Source organism: Mus pahari, chromosome 8 (assembly GCF_900095145.1).
Source record: "Mus pahari chromosome 8, PAHARI_EIJ_v1.1, whole genome shotgun sequence".
NCBI classification, from domain to species: domain Eukaryota; kingdom Metazoa; phylum Chordata; class Mammalia; order Rodentia; family Muridae; genus Mus; species Mus pahari.
The window spans coordinates 63650823-63671061 of record NC_034597.1 but is presented as its reverse complement, the minus strand read 5'-3'; the positions used below and the strand labels follow the sequence as shown (position 1 = coordinate 63671061).

The window sequence follows — 20239 nt, the reverse complement described above, 5'->3', positions numbered from 1 at the left end:
CTTCTCGTCTTGCTATTGGCTGACACTGTTCATAAAACAGTGTCTGTTTCACTTCTGATTTAAATAAACAAGCTGCATTGTATGGGGCGAGAAGCCTGGAGTCAGAGAAGACCGAACCGCCTGGGCAGCCGAAGGCAGAGAGGCACAGGTAGGTTTTCGTTTGTGTTCATTTGTTACTGAGAACTGCGCTTTGATGGTTCCTAGAGGAATGGCATGTGGAAAGGAAGCTTAATCTGTTCAGCTATCAGTGTTTGTTCTACCATGTCATGTGGTAAACTGAAAAAAGAGGAAAAAGTACAAAAATATTGTAGAACGTAGAAAACACCACCACGAGATAGGCTTGATTGTCAGTTGGGGGTATTTCCTTCCTTTTTGGGGTGCATATAATTTTTAGCTTTCTTTTATAGTTGTATATATAAAATAAGAACACATACTAATTTCTTCCTTTAAAGCATGTGCTTTATCCATACTACCAGGAATTTTGCAAAACTGTAATTGTAAATTCCTATATGAGGCACTTCTTTTGGCATAAAGATTTTGCTATATAGATTCTTTCCTATTTTGCATAGATTCAGTCATTTTATTCCGTAAGACCTTTTTCTACTCATAAGCTTGCTTTTGAAAGAGAGAAGAGCCCATCTGAGAAGGTGTACTTCAGCTGTTTGGTTCGGAGGTACACTGGGGAATTCACATGTGTGGAGGGCTGTGTGCTTGGAACCTATTCATTTCGGAGCATCCATTGGCCTTTTTTAGCCTGGGCTGCTCCTCAGTCAGAATCACTTCATCTCAGGAGATTAGTAAACAACCCCTCAAAAACTCATTTTCTGGTATTGATCAGTCTTTAATGTGTTTCTGTTTGCTATTAGTTCCCAGGTGATGTTAATGAGTAGTCAGTTAAAAAAGTTAAATAAGTTGTTTGAATAATTTCTAGTCTCTTACACATAGCTCAGAGTAATATGAATGAAGAAATAAGAAGATGTAATTAAAGGCAAGTCTCTTTTTAACTCGGTAAATAGCTTATAGAGCTAGTTTATGGGGCATATAAGAATGTTAGAAATCTTTGTCATCTACCTCAACCACTTCAACCCTTGAGATGAGACCCTACTTGAAAGCTTCAGCTCACTAATGCTTGAAATAAGTAGACTTGTTTCCATGGCTTGGGAAGGTGGGAGCTAGAGAAGCTGAGACTCTAGAAGGCTCTAAATATGTTACCATTAAGCTCACTGTGTTCTAGTACCTGTCAAGGCTGCTATATTTCTTTGTTTCATAACCTTATAAGGTCATTCAAGAGATGGACATTTAATGTGTGGCCAGTTACAAACAGACCACAGGTACAGCAGATGGCTAAGAGTAGATCTAATGCCTCACCCTGCTTTTCAAGAGAAATTGTTTTCACTGGATCCTTATTCCTCTAAGAAAGATATGGACGGAATTTATATCAGAGCTGTGTTCTGCTTTCTCCCCTTAGAAAGGATAGACAGATAAAAGGCAAATAATTAACCCAGGCTGAATCAGTCTTTCCTGAACTTCTTACAGGAACATACTTGAACTTAATTTGATCAACAGCATGTCAAATGAATTTCTTCTTGTTTTCATTTCATGGAGAACAGTACGTCTTTAGCATCTTTGATGCATATAAGAATTTATGTAGTATATTTGTGTGTGTGTGTGTGTGTGTGTATATATATATATATACACACACACACACACACACACACACACATATATATATATATATATATATATATATATATATATAGAGAGAGAGAGAGAGAGAGAGAGAGAGAGAATATATTTCTCATTTTGTAGATGATGAAAACAAAACCCTGGGGTCATAGAGTATTTCCCTAGGTAGAAGCAAATTGACGAGCCCAGAGGATCTGGCTACATTCTTACAAGCCAAATAATAACTATTTAGTGGAATTGATGAAATGAATTTGGTTTTATCTACATGTTATTAGTTAAATGATGGCATTAATAGCATATCACTTGGAAAATAAAAGATGACTATATCTCAGTGGCTAGGAAAAGCAGGACACAGAACAGCAATGCAACATGCACCCTCTTTTATTGAAAATAGTTGAAAATAGAGGAAAGAGAAGAAGTATATGTGCAGACCTGTCAGATGGGTAAAATTTGTCATTTACACATGACTCAGCTTGTTATCTTTTTCGTCACCTTAAGTATGTATAACACCTAAAACAAAAACAAAAAGTAAGTTAACAGAACTGAGTAGAATGGACTGCACCTTCTGTTTATTCTCCAGATAAAATGGCCTCCAGCTCCCTTTTCCAGTTGGCTAGAAGCCCTGTGTCCAGTTCTGAGTTTTGTCCATGTCTGTCACCCATTGTGTTGTGGTTGTGGCTAGCACAGACTAAGCCCTCAGTGTGTTAGGAACCAAGCCGGTCAGACCACTCCCAACTTTTCCATTTATTCTCACCCACTCAGCAGATGAGGGTTTTGAAGTTCAGAGGGATGAAATACTATACAGAAAAGTAGAGCTGAGACTTGAACTTGGGTCTCTTCTGACTCTGTTTACCTTAGGCCTAAGTGGAACTCCCTCCACTAAGCCACTTTTGTGGAGAAAGATGATAGAGACTCCTTCCCACGTGTCAGAATCTCCTCACGAACTGTTAATAACTGAGGACCTCTCCTGCTTTTCTTGTTTGCCCTAAACGGCAGGCATCGAAGACATGCTGGTCCCCTGAACTAAGCTTATAGGAGAAAAGACTCAGAAGGGATCATAGCTACTCAGAACTTTGTCTAACGCAGCATCAACATCAGCATCAGCATGCTGAGTAGCTCAAAGGAAGATAAGCATTTTTAATGATTGCTCATCTTTGCTAGAGAGCCTGCTGAAATCTTTGCTAGAGAGCCTACTGTCCCGTGCATGCACCCCTGAGCCCATGGGCCTCCTCTCTCCTTGTGCAGACATGATTTTTGTGTGTTCTCGTCCACTGTACTGCATGAAGAGCCTGAGGACAGAGTCTTGGCATGCTACTCACTATATGGGACTCCATTGAGAAGAATGGGAAGGTATAAACAAAGTTCACTCATAGATCTGGACTAGTCACAGCTGTTGACCTTGGCTTACTAAACTTCTATTCATTGACCCAAGGAGAAAATATAATGACATTGGACAACATCTAAAGGGAAACTCCCATTGGATTGATGGCTGGGTGGTAGTATAGGCTGGTTTCTTTGACCCAAGAAGTCCACGAGGAGTGTTAGGTGTGAGCTAAACCTCCAAACTCGAAGGTCCATAGGAAGAGACAGTCCAGTTAGCAGAAGCTTTTGCATCTTTGGTATGAAGTCTAAGGTCCTTGAAGGAGATTGACGTGGGGATGTTGGGGTGGGGGCATGGCTTGATTGGTAGTGTGCCTGCCTAGGATGCGGGAAGCCTGGAGGAGTTTGATCCTCAGTGCTGCATAAACTGAGTTATGGCATACCTGCCCATCATCCCACATTCAAGAAGAGGAGGAGGCAGGAAGAGGATCAGGAGTTCTAGGTCACCTTTGGCCTGGGTAACTTGAAACACCATCTCAAAATAGATGGATAAATAAACAGGTTGGGAGCCAACCAGAAGAAGAGCAAGAAGGGAGGAGAGAAAAGTGGGAGAGAGAGAAACAGAGGCTGCCTGTTTTGGAAACTTAAATATTAGTTAAACTGAGAGAATTTAAAAATTTAATCCAGAATTATTTCTTCTATTGTTATTAAAACATGATTTTTTTCTTGAAAGAAAAAAGAAGAAGAAGAAGATAAAAGACTTTCCTACATAAGTCTTCTTCAATGAGCCTGTTAGAGGCCACCTCTTCTGCACCCTGTCACAGAGAACAGGCTCTTCACCCTAAGCCACTTCCTGCCTTGACGGGAACTCTGCTACCTGGCAGGTTCTAAGATTTGGAAGTGGCTCACGTTGTTAATTTGATCAGGCACAGATCTCTGTCCGAATGAGGGAGGTAGTTTGCTAGCTTGGGCGCAACAGCATCATTTTCTATAATGTTGAGATAGGAACCTTTGCACTGGGTCCTACCCCAGGGTCTTTGACCCTAGAGCCTTGCTTCCCCTTTGACAGTGTGAGGGACTGAATTCATGACCCCACACACGCGAGGCTAGCGTTACCTCTGAGTCAGATTCCAGCCCTCCCGACCTTGCGTTCTGAAACATTCACAGATTTTGACCTGAATTTTGGAGGAAAGAAAAAAAAAACAATTCTTTGTAAGGAAAAACAAACAATGACACTCATTGTAAAAAGAAAATTGTATGTAACAATAACTGCAAAGACAATAACTGTGGTGCAGGTAACCAAGACTCGGAGGTTCAGAGAATTCTCTCCTGTCTGTCTGTCTGTCTGTCTGTCTGTCTGTCTGTCTGTCTGTCTGTCTGTCTGTCTTGTCTGTCTGCGTTGTCTGTCTGTCTCTGTTGTATGGAAGAAATGATATTTAGATAGGAATTTGAGATTGGATAAATGATAATTAGGCTGTGAGGTGGAACTCTTAAGTACACACTCACAAGAGAGAATTTCCTCCTCTTTCCACTTCTCCTCTCCCCTCCTTTTCTTGCCTTCTCCTTTCTTCCCTTCCCCGTTCTGTCCCCCTCTTCCCCTGCTCGTCCTCCTCATCTTCACTGGCCCTCTTCCCATTCCAGTTTAAGCAGTCAACTAATTTGTGTACCACAACATTCTCTCAGACAGTATTTGCTACTCCTCTGCCTTTCTCCTTAGGAGTCAGAACATTCAAGAAGTGAGACTCGGTGTAGACTAATTCAGATGCTGGATAATAACGACCATCTCCAGTTTCCTAATCCTAATCTTGTTTTCTAATCCACTGATGAAGTGGATTAGAAAACAAGAGAGGTGAAGGTTCAGAAATGTGCTATTTGTGTGTGTCTCTGTGAGTGTCTCTCTCTGTGTGTATTCTGCAGAAGAAGTAAAAGGCACAGGTATTGTTTTTTTCCTTTTTATTGAAAATTGATCCTTTTCTCTCATAATAAATCTTGATTATAGCTTTTCCCTCCTTCTACCCCTCCCAGTTCCTTCCCACCTCCACACCCACCCGGATCCACTCCTTTTCTGTAAAAGCAGCTATTGTTAAAGTACCAATACAGGATGGATAATTATGGGATATCACATTTTTGGCACATATAGTTCTAAGTGTATTTTCTACTCCTGCACATTTTTTTAAGTTTAAAATTTTATTACATTTATATTATGCATGTCTATGTGTGTGAGTGTGTCTACAGCATGTATATGGAAACTAGAGGGTTAGAGTTGGTTCTCTTCTTCCACAATGAGCATCTTAGGGGTCCAACTTAAATACTTAGGCTAGGTTGCAAGTACCTTTACCTCCTGAGAATCTCAGAGGCCCCACTCATGGATCTTTGCCCCAAAGGTGGCTCTGGCAATATGCATTCTCCTTGGGGTGTCTCTTTTTCTATCCGTATCTGCATAGTATGCTGTAGAGGGTCTCATGTACATATTCTGTGACTAAATTCTCCTTTTAGTGGAAGAGGGACACAATGCCATGTGTGTATTTTCAAGAAGGTCATCTGGCTTAGGCAAGGAAGGGTCTGGTGGCATCCATAAGTTCTCATGGCTTAGAGAAAGGCAGAGAGAAGCAGACAGAAGTTGAAGGCCAAAGGTAGGTTGGTAACTGGGAGAGATCACTAACATTAACCACCCAACTATCATAACTTTTGCAAACTGAAGTAGGAAAATTAATGTCATACAATTTGATGTTCCCATTCATTAGAACTAAATATGAAAACAAGATAGTGAAATTCAGACATTATTTGGGTAGGGGGTTTCTGAATTTTCTTAGATTATCATCATTCTGGAATTTCATCAGAAAGAAGGTCAGATGACCCAACATCTCCCACAATCTTCAGAACATCTCTCCCACCAATCCTGGTGGATTCCTGAGGAATCCTTTCTCGAGAAAAGTAGATGGAAATTTTATTTAGAGAGCAACCAATTAGGTGAGGCAATCATAAGAAAGAAACTTCTTGGTGCATTTAGAGCCACCCAGGAAATTTGGCCTGTTGGAACAATTACATATTAAAGCCACTCTGCCACCCGTCCCTCAAGGATTCTCTATTCTCCCAGGGAGTTCCCTGATGGAAACAGAATGGGGTTAGATACTGCTCCTTTTAGTCACACCAGGAACCCAGGATACCTCATGAGTAACACCCGGGATGTCTTCATGCGGAACATTGGGATGAGTCAGCGTACCCTTGGTTGGCATCCAAGAGGAAGGGCGTGATCCTGAGACTTCCAAATCTGAGATTGGAGCTGAAAGCTGCCACAACGCCCCCAGTAAGGATCTGTGTGACAAGTTCAGATGGTGAGCTGCAAAAGAAGACACAACAATATTGAGAAACAAATTGCGCACAGGCCACTGAGGGGCAACTTCAGGTTCCCTAAGTCCAGGAAGGACCTGGACATAGCCGGAGAAGGCTCTCCAAAGCTCGTGACCATCTCTGAAGTAGAGATAGTGACACAGAGAAGTACCTCCCCTCAGGGTTTTCAGGGCCATGAATGCTCATTACGTTGAGTTCCAGCTTCCAATGGAGCTACCAGCAAACCTTTTCCCAATAGGCTCAAGTGTTGATGGCACATAAATGGACTTTGATAAGCCAAGAGTCATTAGTCTGGTGTCCCATGAGGTGGCTTCTACTCTGGGAGTCTTTGAGGCACTCTGGGAATGACAGATGGAAGAATCGGGACATCAAAATCCTCTAGGGTGCTGTGTCTGTGGAAATGGAACCCCGGGTGTCCATTCCTTCCTCACGGCCCTGGAAGCTACCACACCAGCCAAGTTCCTCATTTAAAAGCTGTGACAATCACAGTTATTTTTATCTGTATTTTTGTGTCTGTCTCCAGTAGCTTAGTTTACTTCAATCCTTTGAAAAAAGAAAATTGGAAGGGCCTATGAAACATTGTATTTATTTCCAAGATGACATTAGTGTCTTCTGAAGTTCAGCTCTTATCTTCGCAGCTTAGACTTCGGGAAGGGTCCAAATGCTGCTTTCCTGCTTTGAAGGGCATCATATCAGTTCAGTACCCTGTGGCCTGGAGTTTGGAGAGACAAATATATTTGTGGACTTTCCTACTCTGGAGGAGGGCTGCATTCAACCTGGGGTTTGTGCATTCCTCTCTGTCTCTCTTGCTGCAGATGGTAATAAAAAGCATGGCTCCTACAATCTAAATCAATCACCTGTCTGTCTGCTTTTATTTGTACTAATGCATGAGAAAATTTTGCCTCCTTAATAATGTCCCTTAAAAATTCCTGGGGAATTTTGAGCTAGTTAGCTATGCTGGATTACATAGCCAGCTTGCTAGATAGAGTCAAGTTATCCTTTAGCAACAAATTTAGCAATGCTGAGGTAAGAGGTGTGGCAGGAGGCTGACATCCACAGTTACAGCCCTGCCAGACAAAACAAGGTGTCTACTCTTAAGAGACTTCAGAGGAAAGAGCAAGTCTTGTATATTTGAGGAAGCAGGCTTAGTTAATGTTACCCTAATAGCTGTGGGATTGGAGTATGTCATTGACAGGCTATGTGACAGTGGTCACCTTTCCTCTGGGTAGGGGTTTGGGCTTGGTTAATATGTACCCATGCAATATGATAGTAGCCAGGATGCCTCTGACACCCAGGGGGTGATGGGGTGTGTTCTTGCCTTGCTTGCAGCCCTCTCTGTTTACTTAGAGGGCCCTCATTACACTCTCCTCCATCCACTGCCAGAAGCACTTCTCTAAAAATACACATAAGCTTCCACCTATTGGAGGGCTCTCGTTGCCAGGAGGATAAAACCCAGATGTCCTATTATGGACACAAACTCCCCTTGCACTGTATCTTGCCTTTTATGCCTTTCCTGGATGGTAGTATATGACTTATATTTCTCCATACTTAACCTTGTGTTTTTGGGTTTGGAACTTTGTTCTATTCTTCTGTCTGGGATCCTTGACCCTCTCTTCTTAGCCAATGTGTTGGGATGTCAGGGAGACACTCCATTATCATCGCCTCACACCCAGACCGGCTGCCTCTCCTCTTGACACATCATCACTCTCTTCACATTTCCTTCTAGCTCTTGTCATTTAACATGTCTGACTCACTCACCACTTCAGAGGTGACTACCGGATAGAGAAGGCATTTTCTTTAATGCACACAGTGAGCAGGATATGAAGTTCAGTGTGGGACAATCTGGGGCTGCGGGTAAGAGGTGGTGACTGGGTCAAAGCCTCACCCCATCACTAACCTGGAGAGTGAACTTGAGCCTGTTAGCTATTCTATCTCTGGATTTTGATCTTATCTATAAAACGACCAAACCAGAGCACCCAGAATAGCTATGAAATAAAACCACAGTGGCTGCCAGGGGTTGAGCTTATACCTGCCTGGAGCTTGGCAAAGCTTGTCAGAGGTCCTGATATGTACTGAGCATGGGTTAGCCCACCACTCCCTGTTACATGATGAGTCTCTGAGGTTGGGGCTAGAAATGACTTGTTGAAGAAATGCCAATTTGCCAGAGCCCTTGGACAGAGTGGCCCGCTTGGTTGCTAGTGAGAAGCAATGAGAATGACATACCAGACTGTCAAGGTCCTCTGGTGCACAACCTTTCCTAGCATTAACTCAGAATCACAGCTCTCTCTTCAAAGGGGATATGAGACAGTTCATTCTGCAGCCAAATATTGGGAAACATAGGTTCAAGTTACCGCCACATACCATATTCCAATGCATTTTTATAATAAGAGAACAAAACATTCATAAAGCAAGGTACTTAAATATATTTGTGAAAATATCAGTTTGAGTTACATATAGTTAATCAACCTTATAGGATATGGGTATATTTATTTATTTTCAATTTGTTAAGTCCTAGAATCAACCAGGAAAGGAACCTCTGTGCCTGTCCATGAGTAATTAATTATGTAGATAAGTCTCTTGTTTATTTCTTTTTTATTAGATATTTCTTTATTTACATTTCAATTGTTATCCCCTTTTCTAGTTTCCACTCCGAAAATCCCCTATCCTCTCCCCTCGACTCCCCCCTCCCCGCTCCTCAACCCACCCACTCCTGTCCTGGCTCAGGCATTCCCCTATACTGGTGCATAGAACCTTCACAGGACCAAGGGCCTCTCCTTCCATTGATGATCAACAAAGCCATCCTCTGCTACATATGCAGCTGGAGCCATGAGTCCCACCATGTTTTTTCTTTGATTGGTGGTTTAGTCCCAGGGAGCTCTGGGGTTACTGGTTTATTCATATTGTTGTTTCTCCTATGGTACTACAAACCCCTTCAGCTCCTTGGGTCTTTTCTCTAGCTCCTTCATTGGAGACCCTGTGCTCTGTCCAATGGATGACTGTGAGCATCAACTTATGTATTTGTCAGGCACTGGCAGAGGCTCTCAGGAGACAGTAATATCAGATTCCTGTCAGCAAGCTCTTGTTGACATCCACAATAATGTCTGGGTTTGGTGTTTGTATACGGGATGGATCCCCAGGTGGGACAATTTCTGGATGGTCATTCCTTTAGTCTCTGCTCTGAACTTTGTCTCTGTAGCTCCTTCCATGGATATTTTGTTCCCCCTTCTAAGAAGGATCAAAGTATCTACACTTTGGTCTTCCTTCTTCTTGNGTTTCATGTGTTTCACAAATTCTATCTTGGGTATTCTAAGATTCTGGGCTAATATCCATTTATCAGTGAGTGCATATCATGTGTGTTCTTTTGTGATTGGATTACCTCACTTAGGATGATATCCTCCAGATCCAGTCATCTCATGAGATAGATGGTATCCCTGTTGTGGGATGAATGATGTCTTGCAAAATAGTGCTCATGAGTATTTAACCTCATTTATCTGTAAATGCAAACTTAATTGGAGATAGCACCATGAGCAACGTAAGTTAGGACAGAGTCATACTAGGTAAAGTAAGCCCCAAGATCAATATGACCAAAACTTCTCAAAGAAGAGTTAGAGGCACAGGTACATATAGAAAGACGATATGAAGACACAGACAAACTACAACAGACAACATCCTCACAGTTGAATCACATAGATTGGAATGACATATCTCTGAACCAAGAACTGCCAAAGATTACTGGTATCTACCAGAGGATAGACAGCAAAAATGAATCCCTCATTCCAGTATTCGAAGAAAGCATAGCCCTGTTGACAACTTGCGTACAGACTTGTAGCCTCCAGGACTATAAGAGAATAAGAAGAAAATTCTGGTGTTTTGAGACACCAAGCTTAAGGTACTTTGCTAAGATAACCTCAAAATCCAGCACAGTGAGAAATCCAAGTTTACCTGGAAGTGAGAGCGCCCTATATTTCTTACTTGATTGATCTCTCCCCAAGGTGATGTTCACTTTCTCTTCTATCAAAGTCACACTTTAGGTAAGTTGTACAATAACAGAGGCAGTTCTGTGGGGTTGTAGAATGTTTTAATATTTAAAGAATATTTCCTAGGAAATAAAACACATCAAAACAAAACAGGAGAGACACTATCCCTAAACCAGGCTTCTGCTTTTACAGAGCCCCTGGGAGCATTGTGAATTCCCAAAAGGGAGGGCAATTAGAGATGGCTATATTTCTCAGGCAGATTTGACCATGGGAGCCTTCTGTTTGACAAAGCATCTCATGGGATTCATGTTCTGTCAAAAATACTTTGGGAAGTGCGGAATTAAGCAATCATATAAACAAAAATATTTTTAATATTATATTTATACCGTGTAGTTTTCTTCAGACTTAAAAATTTGTATTGGTGTTTATTCATTGCAAGTAGTGATGAGTTACACAAAGATGTACTGTATGCCTTTAGAAATAATAAAGCAATTATTTTTGTGAGTCACATTTTTACATGAGTGTCTGAAGGGATATTGGGAAACATTACTGCTGCATCTGGAATTAGTTTCTATATCTCTGGATAGCGTAAACTAGTGCTTTCTTATGTATTTCTTATTCTTTGTATTACTATGTGGACTCTTAGAGGCAATGCCATCTAAGATTCATTATGAAAATGCCTATAATTGAATAAAGTTGGGTTAGTGGATTTGTATTAAGCGGAAGTGCCCATTATTGGTGTGGTGAACTCTTACAATTTTGTGTTGCCTAAGCATCTATTCTGAATTCATTTGTAAGGACTAGAGAGATGACCCAGTGGTTAAAACTTGTACTGTTTTGTAGAGGATTAGAGTTAGGCCCATAGCACCTGTGCTGGGTAGCTTACAATTGCTAGTAACTCCTACTTCAGGTGCTCTAATGGCAGTGGCTTTCTGTGCACTCATTTACATATACCTACACCCCCAACAAATAATTAAACTATATGTATACACACACACACACACACACACACACACACACACACACACACACACACACACACACACACACAAACACACACACATTTATTTTTTCTTACCAGAATCAGGGCTCAGTCAGTATTGAAAGTTAGTGTTTCTACTGCTTGTGGCTTCAGTCCAGATGGGTGCTGCATCCTCCCACCTCCAATTCATAGATTTCTGAAGGGTGGCAATACTTGACTGTCCTTACTGGCCACTGTACCCCACGTGCCCCGTGAAGACATGCAGTGCTATTTCTGAATCTTGTATCTGCTTTATGTAGCTCCACTATGGGAAACCCTGGACCAATACAATTCTCCCATGAGTTCCCCTCTCTCCCTACCTGTACCTTCTGACTTGGGAGTGTGTAGCTTCCAGGGAAGCTCTGTACCTGCCAGGACCTGTAAGTAAGCAAATCTTTTACATTTAAAAGGCTGGCAAATGAGTGTCTCAGGAAGAAAGTGTTAGGAAGGAATTATCACAGGCTTCTCGTTGCCGTGAGGCCCCTTGGGAATATAGGTAAAAGACAGAGATTGCAGAAGTAAACATGGTCATTAGTTCTGTAATAGATTCTGGAAACAGAGAAAGTAAGACCCAGGCAATGAGCATACATTGCTCAAATCTCTCTCTCTCTCTCTCTCTCTCTCTCTCTCTCTCTCTCTCTCTCTCTCTGTGTGTGTGTGTATGTTTGTGTGTGTATGTATTGTGTGTGTTCTCCTTAGTCATTCATACTCAGGGACAGTTCTGTGGTATTTATATAAGTGCAGCCAAAAGTTTTTAACTGTAGCTAAGAAAAACAGAAACAAAACAAAACTAACATCAATATGTTGATTACTCCTGACAGCTCTTCTTAATGCATTCAAATTTAGAAGCAGAACAAAAACAATGTAACTTTCTGCTTTCTAGAGTTAGTCACAAATTTTAGACGATCATCCTTAATTCTATCATTGCAGCTGTGCTAACGGCTGCCCACAGCATATGTGATCTAAGGGGTCTGGGTCCTCCTTCATGGGTTTTCTCCGGTATCCCGTGCTTGCTCTCTTTAAAGGCTTCTCTGAATCCCTTTGGGGTAGAAGAGGGAAGATGACCCACAGAAAAGTTGTCAGTTAGAACATCTGAACTTCTCTACCTCACAGGACAAGTTCATGCGTAGCCTAAGGATTATCCCAGGAGGGTAGACTGTATTATTAGCAGCATTAAACAATAATTGATTATGACAGGAATGGTCTTTGTGGTGTAGTTGTTGAAATGAAACATATATATATATATATATATATATATATATATATATATATATAATGAAATCTCTCACACACACACACGAGGATGAATTTTTTTGTTCTTGTTTTTAAAGAGTTAGTTTTTTCTGATATGGGATAAAGACCTCAGCAGAAGTGTACTAAAGGGAAGCCAAGGTGCGATGTTTATAAGACGATGTCTGCCACACCCAAACATAAGGTGGACCTTGGGAAACTCATGGAAGAGAGGGAGGAAGGATTATAGGAACAAAAGGGGTCAAGGATAAGAGGACCATAAGAACATGGTCCACAGAATCAACTAACCAGGCCTCATAGGGTCTCACAGAGACTGAAATGACAACCAGGAAGCCTGCATGGGTCTGACCTAGGTCCTCTGCATGTACGTTGTGGTTGTGTGGCTTGGTGTTCCTGTGGGACTCCTCAGTGGGAGCAGGGGCTGCCTCTGGCTCTTCTGCCTGTTTTGGGGACTCTTTTCCTCCTACTGGGTTTCTTCATCCAGGTTTGATAGGAGCTACGTGTCTAGACTTACCGTTATGCTGTGTTTCGTTGATAACCCTGAGAGGTCTGCTCTTTTCTGAAGAGAAATGAGGAGGAGTGGATTTAGAGGAAAGGGGAGATGGGAGGAGAGTAGAGAGGGGGAGCTGCGGTCGGGATGTAGTATATGAGAGAAGAATAAATAAATAAATAAATAAATAAATAAATAAATAAATAAATAGTATGATTCTGTAGCTGGTAATATGGCTCAGTAGATAAAGGAACTTCCAGCCAAGTTCAAGGAACTGAATCTGATCCCTGCGACCTACAAGGTAGGACAGAGCAAACTCCTTCAGGACATCCTTTGATTCACACACACACACACACAGTATAACATTCATGAGTGTGAGTATGTGTGTGTGTGTGTGTGTGTGTGTGTGTAGACACTTGCATATGTCCTCATTCATGACTGCACACTTTCATGCACAAACAATAAATAAATGTAATAAAAAATTTAAAAAACTAATGTCTGTAATTAATTCTGCAACACAAACTTAAGCATCAGGGGCCTATGGGAAGAAAATTTATTTTTGGAATGCGTTTTCCCCTGAAGGTCATTAAACTTTGTGAGCAATCATTTAAATTCAGAACAGTGTTTATGAACTATGCTAAAAAAAAATTGTAAAGAAATTTGCTTTCTTCCCCTTGAGCAGCACAAGACTATGATTGGTTCACAATGACAGGGGAGAGAAGAGATTTTAAATCGAACCTTAGAGGTGACCACAATGAAGTAAGGGACAAGTTGGGTTTCAGAGGAACCGAGAAGCTCAGAACATGTCTTTTGTTCTGTACTCTTTGAAGCTGCCTCCTTCTACAGCCAGCAGCCTGGCCCACAGATTATAGCAGAGGCTGCCCACTTCTGACACTCAGCAACTGAGGAATTTTCACAAACATTCAGGGTAAGGAGTCTTCAAGGAATGTGGCCACAAGTGCCATTTTAGTTGGCTAACAAGCTGCAAAGTTAAAATATTGAATAATTTTGACTGTGTTTGTTTCTCACAGTTCCCCTGAGGTCTTTTCCACAGAAGTTCATGCATTTTTTTCTCTGATGTCCTTCCATGAGACCAAATATATAGCATTAAATCACAGAGGCTGCCCTGGGGAGCCTTTTGAAAGTGCCAGTTTCCTGTTGTCCTCCCACCGGGGCCTCAAAGAATAGAATCCAGGATTGGAAGCAACCCTGAAGTAAGCCCCATCTTAGGAACTCACGGGGAAGTGATTGGTGACTTCTCCAAAAGGCTAGTGGCTGGAGAAGTATCTTACTCAGTGTATTATTGCTGTGAAGAGACACCATGATAGTGGCAATTCTTAGAAGGAAGACATTGAATTAGGGCTGGATTACAGATTTAGTCCCTTGACATCATGGCAAGGAGCATGGCAGCGTGCAGGCAGGCATGGTGCTGGAGAAGGAGCTGAGAGTTCTCTACATCTGGATTGTCAAGCAGCAGGAAGTAAGAATGAGCCACTGGACCTGGCTTAAGCTTTTGAAACCTCGAAGCCCATCCCCAGTGACACACTTCCTCCAACAAGCCACATCTCCTAATAGTACTACTTCCTCTGAGACTGTAGTCATGGGGTATGTTCATTCCAACCACCACCGCAGAGGACAGTGATAGGTTGAGGGTTTTGAAATTCCCTTGCTTCTCCTAACCTTATGATGATTATTGAGGATGACAATGAAAACGAAGTTTCTATGTAACAGGCTGAATGAACTGTGTTGTTCTTTTACAGTTGTCCCGGGGAAGGATGTGTCTCTGTGGCTAAAGAGAAGACTTGGAACTTCTTGACTTGGGAGGATAAAAGTAAGCTCAGCCCATTGTTACAGACAGATCTCTCCAGCAATGACAAGGATCATTGACATTTAGATAGAATCAGGGACCGGAGCAATGTCACAGACCTTTCGGAGATAGATGCTCAGGAGATCTCAAGGCTTTCAATGTCCGTGGTCTGCTCTTACAGATGTATGAGGGAGGTGTTGCTGTAGGCAAGGTGTGCATGGGGCACTATTGGCCATCCTTTAAGCTACCCCATCAATCTCAGCTTAATATCAATGCTAATTTACTACTGCTGTTTTTGGGAATATCCAGAATCAGTTTTGCCAAGTGTAAATGTTACTATAGTTCCTGTTGTAATAGTAAATTACTCCATAATTCTTTTAATTCATTTATTGCTTTATAGTGGTTCTTAGAGTTCCTGAAGAGTCTCTTTTCTCTCCTCTGCTCCCCTCTCCTCTACTCCTTTCTAGTATTTACTATGTAGCCTTGGATGGCCTCACACTTGAAATTATCCCACCACAGCCTTCCAAGTATAGAATTAGATGTCTAGCCCATTTTAACCTAAAAGATATTATTTCTAAACATTTTAAACCCATGGGCTCATCCAAATTCATACACCTTATATCAGCATAAATCTCTTTTATCTTTTCTCTTCTGACAGGTCTAACCAGGAACAATTTATTCAGCCATCCAAGCATTTTATTTCCAGAAGAAATGTTTATTTCAAGAGCAAATATAAGTCAGTGACTATATAATCTTATAACTTTCTAGTGTTTTTTTTCTTTTTTTAGTTATGAACCAGTGGCAAGCAAAATTAAGTCAGGAGATTCAGAAGGTCTACAGAGACTATGGCAATTTCCTAATTGAGGAATCATATCATTGACATCTTTTTCTAACCACAAGGGGGCATGATCACAGAGTGTCATAGAACGCATAGAGGAAAATCAGTCAAGAAAGATGGATAGGAGGGGCACCTGGGTGTCTCCTCCCCCATCAGTAAAAGCAGCAGGCAAATTACTAAGCTTAGTTAGGACCCTAGAGTTAACTCAGTTAAATTGGCTTAAGGCTTCTAAAAGTTATATTGCAGTGGATATGACCCCTAGCCAAAACAGGCAGACAGGGGCCACTAGGCCTAAGGAAAGACTAAAATACACAATGCGTCTCTGATGTTTCGTCTATAGTTTAGTTGACATCCTTGACATCCTTGCAGGGTTGTTAAGACTTTGCATGGCTGAAGAGAAAAGGGATGTTGTGAGCCTAGAGTCTTAGAAGAAAAAAAATATTTTGGCACATAACTGTTATAATAAGTTTGGTGTTTAAGTATAAACATGCTTCCATTAATTTTTTTAGTGTTGAATTTTAGTTATCTATTCTTTGAGGATTTTATGGACATATAGAATGTGTTTTCATCAGACCCCACATTCCTCCCCAGCTCTTCCCAGAAGCCCCTTCTCTCCCTTCCAACTTCATATCCTTTTATTTTCTTTCCTTTAGAGTCCACTTAGTCCAATTACTTTTGTCTGCATGCACATGCATGGAAAGGCCTTTCACTGGAGACTGGGCAATTTAGGAGGAACCTAGGAAGAAAACTAAGTGAGCCCCTTCTTCAGTCCATCAACTGCCAATAACTTTTAGCCAGGGGCAAGGTATTGTGAACTCTTTCTCCATCCAATAAGCATGCTTTCAAAAATAAAAACCACAAGTAAAACCCTTGGAATATGTTTTAATTAGCATATTTTACTTAAATATAGTTAACTATGAAAAAAGTCAACTTTGATTTTTATTTATTAGCTTTTTATGACTAAGTTCAATAGACAAAAGAATGCTCATATTAGTTTTAAATTCATTAAAATTTAAAGGATATTTAGAAATCTGATTATCCATGTTATCTTTCTTGTCATAGGATGAAGAAGATGATCTGTTAGAGACCGCTTGTAGCAATGGTTTGTGCGCCAAAGGACAGATAATAGCATTTTAATTCTGATTTGGGGCCTGAATTTGTGAAAGAATGAAGAATAGTTGTTCAAGAGATAAGATGTAAGTTCTACCTATCTAGAGTCAAGAAATAATTATTGACAACATTGTAAAATTACAATTAACAATAGTTACTAGGAACTTAACTTTAATTTTTAGAAGACCATCCTACCCTTCTGAAAACAGTGTAAAAGGACAAAACTAACACTATCTCATGGACAAAAATTACTTGCGGCATAAAGTAAGAATTATTTTATGTAAAAGCCCAGATTCAAATTTTACTTGTTTTGCACATTATTTGCACAGCAATCTGCAACAGATCTTTTATTAGTATGCCTACATGTTTATATATCTAGATGCACATATATATCCAAATTATTGATATTTTTAAAATGTTTAACATACTTTTGCTACCTTGACAGGCACCTGAGCTGGATAGAGATGTTAATCTCATTCTTACCGAGAGCAGCTTCTCTCTGTAGGGAGAGCAGAGATCCATGGCTGTTCAAGGTGCTGAGAAGAAGTGACAGCAGAGTGCTTAGCCCCAAATGGGATAGTAGAGCATCCTACCTGAAGCTCAGGGCCAGGATTAGTGAGAGGAGGGAGCTAGGGTGGAGTATAGGAGAGTAGGAAGAAAAGGAGGAGGGCCGCAAATCATCATCTCCTGAGCATGACAAAGCCATTGGAGACATCAATCATGGCAGCTGTGGTTGGGTGCACAGGGTCTATAGAGACTGAGTTTGTCCACATCCAGTCATAGTCCCTGCAGGGGCTCATAGCCCTATCCCTCGCTGCTGAACCATTGGCTACCGATGGATTCTAGAGGCGAGGCACTTGCTGTCTCCATTTGTTTACCCACCAAATTTCAATGGACCATTTCAATCCAGTGGTCACATAACATCCTGGTTAAATCAGTGGGTCACAAAACAAAAGACAAGATGTGACTGTGGGCAGGGCAGTGGTGGGGATGATGCACGTGCTTTGTGAGTGCTTGAGAAGAGCATCTATCCTACTTGCTCAGTGTCTTTATACACTGTGCGCAAGAAACTCACCTCAGAAGAGGTCTTTTGTTTGTGCATTTCAATCTTCCAATCCCCCTTTTCATTTGTATATTTAGACCATTAATATTTAATGTACTTATCAATATAGTGATGTTGTAAACCCTTTTTTAAAATATTATTTGTTTTCTTTTCCCTGCCTTCATATTGGTTGCATAAACTCTTTAAACTTTCACATTAATTTATCTTTAGTTTTTAGTATATACTTTTGTATAGTTTTTTTAGTTCATGCTTTCATAATTTTGTCAGTTCAAATGCGGTGTAGAATCCCTTCATATATCTTTATTTCTCTTCCTGCATAATATACTAGTCTACAACTCCTCTATATAGACAGTGTTATGGTTTTTGTTTCAAGCATCAAGTATAACTTAGATTTGAAAAGGAAGAGGGAAGCGAGTGTCCTTGCATTCTTTTTTTTTTCTCCCCCTTTTTTTCTGATATTCTAAAGCTACTTCTCCTATTTATCATTTCCTTCTTCGGGAACTTTATTTAGTCATTCTTTAAAAAGTACTTACGTATTTTCCTTTTATTGTGTGGATGTTTTGCTTGCATCCCTGAAGGTCCACCATGTGTACGCCTGATGTCTGCCAAGGTCACAAGAGAGTGTCGGAGAAACTTGCCTCTCTCCATGTGAGACTGAGTATGGCAAACATTTGATCAGTAATCAGGAAGAAAAGTGGAATTGTATGAAGTAACTTTTTGGATTTATTTCTTTTAAAACTAATATAAAGAGAAAACTATATTAGTCCTTGCCTCTGTCAACTCCATATCAGAAATGGAAATAATTAGGACCACCAGCAGTTATAGTAACATGAACTGTACAATTGAAAACTTTAAGAAGGAATTTTACCCCATCATATACCTGATAATATTTTTCTGGGGAGCCTTGGGAAATGGCTTTTCTATATATGTCTTCCTACAGACTTGCAAGAAGTCCACATCTGTGAATGTTTTCATGCTCAACCTGGCCATCTCCGATTTTCTATTCATCAGCACCTTGCCCTTCAGGGCTCACTATTATTTCAGAGGTTCCAATTGGATATTTGGGGACGTGGCCTGCAGAGTCATGTCTTATTCCTTATACGTCAACATGTATACTAGCATTTATTTCCTAACTGTGCTGAGTGTGGTGCGTTTCCTGGCCACGGTCCACCCCTTCCGGATGCTCCATGTCACCAGCGTCAGGAGTGCCTGGATCCTCTGTGGGATCATATGGCTCTTCATCATGGCTTCCTCAGCACTGCTTCTGGTGAACGGCCAAGAGGAGAAGGATAACATTATATTATGCTTGGAGCTGAGTTCCCAAAAGGTTAAAAGTCTGGTGATCATGAACCACATTGCAGTAGCGGTAGGCTTCTTGCTCCCGTTTCTCACGCTCACCGCCTGCTACCTGCTGATCATCCGGATCTTGTTAAAGGTGGAAATTCCGGACTCAGGTCCACGGGCTGCTCATAGGAAGGCTCTGACCACCATTGTCATTGCCATGATCACCTTCCTCCTCTGTTTCCTGCCGTACCATGCACTGCGGACCCTCCATTTGGTCACATGGGATAAGGATTCATGTGGGGATGTGCTACATAAGGCCACGGTCATCGCACTGACCATGGCTGCAGCCAATAGCTGCTTCAATCCCTTTCTCTATTATTTTGCTGGAGAGAATTTCAAAGCTCGATTAAGGGCTATATTCAGTAAGGTGCATTTATAGAAAGCAATCTCAAAGTGCAGCCTTCCTATTTGTGTATAGCTGAAGGACAGAATTAAGAGTATAGGGAGCTGTTTTGCAGGTATGCTCATGAACATTGGTGTCCACCTTCATTCACTCAGAGTCTCCAACTTACTTTATATTTGCATCCTAACCAACAAGTCTTGGTTCCTGACATTTAATTGACCACAACATTTACTAATAAGGCCTCTTTCAGAAATTTCATTAGATATATTTTTAGTGGTTGGAACTAAATGGGAAATGTAGGAAAGAATATTTCTACTGGAATCTTGCACACTGAAATGTGACATTGGGAAAACTTATCAAACACTCTAGGGCCATGTTTTGCATCAGATCCTATGGTAGCTCTCTGACCCAGACATTCTAAATTCTTAACTTGAAGACATCCTTAAGCACCCCAGCTTCTCCAAATCCTTTCCCTATTAAAACCCTTAAGACACAGTCAAACCTACTGGGAGCCTCTGTGCATCTAGGAGAGCATCCCAAGGGCTCTGGAGCAGGCTTTGATTTGAAGAAGAAAACTGTCCTTTAATAATTCAAGTCGAGGTCCAGACAAGATTGGTGAGAGAAAAAGGAGGAGAAGG

The 20239-nt window shown here is 41.1% G+C and overlaps 1 protein-coding gene across 3 annotated transcripts; it reads left to right on the top strand.

Annotated features, from left to right (window-relative positions):
- Positions 1-61: 61 nt before the first annotated feature.
- On the top strand, positions 62-19850 carry Cysltr2 (cysteinyl leukotriene receptor 2). Of its 3 annotated transcripts, XM_021204051.1 has the most exons (6): positions 62-148; positions 570-673; positions 932-988; positions 14857-14927; positions 16804-16937; positions 18493-19850. In XM_021204051.1, the coding sequence occupies exon 6, from the start codon at positions 18708-18710 to the stop codon at positions 19635-19637; it is 930 nt and encodes a 309-aa protein (XP_021059710.1). In that variant the 5' UTR covers positions 62-148; positions 570-673; positions 932-988; positions 14857-14927; positions 16804-16937; positions 18493-18707; the 3' UTR covers positions 19638-19850. The 3 variants fall into 3 exon arrangements, with proteins under 3 accessions (XP_021059710.1, XP_021059711.1, XP_029397731.1); XM_021204052.1 differs by lacking the exon at positions 932-988; XM_029541871.1 differs by lacking the exons at positions 62-148; positions 570-673; positions 932-988 and adding an exon at positions 16395-16546 and having other exon boundaries at positions 14854-14927; positions 18493-19728.
- The last annotated feature ends 389 nt before the right edge of the window (positions 19851-20239 follow it).

What these genes read in the sequence shown, in the direction of transcription:
- Cysltr2 (XM_021204052.1), top strand. Translation starts at nt 18,708, where the DNA reads ATGGAAATAATTAGGACCACCAGCAGTTATAGTAACATGAACTGTACA.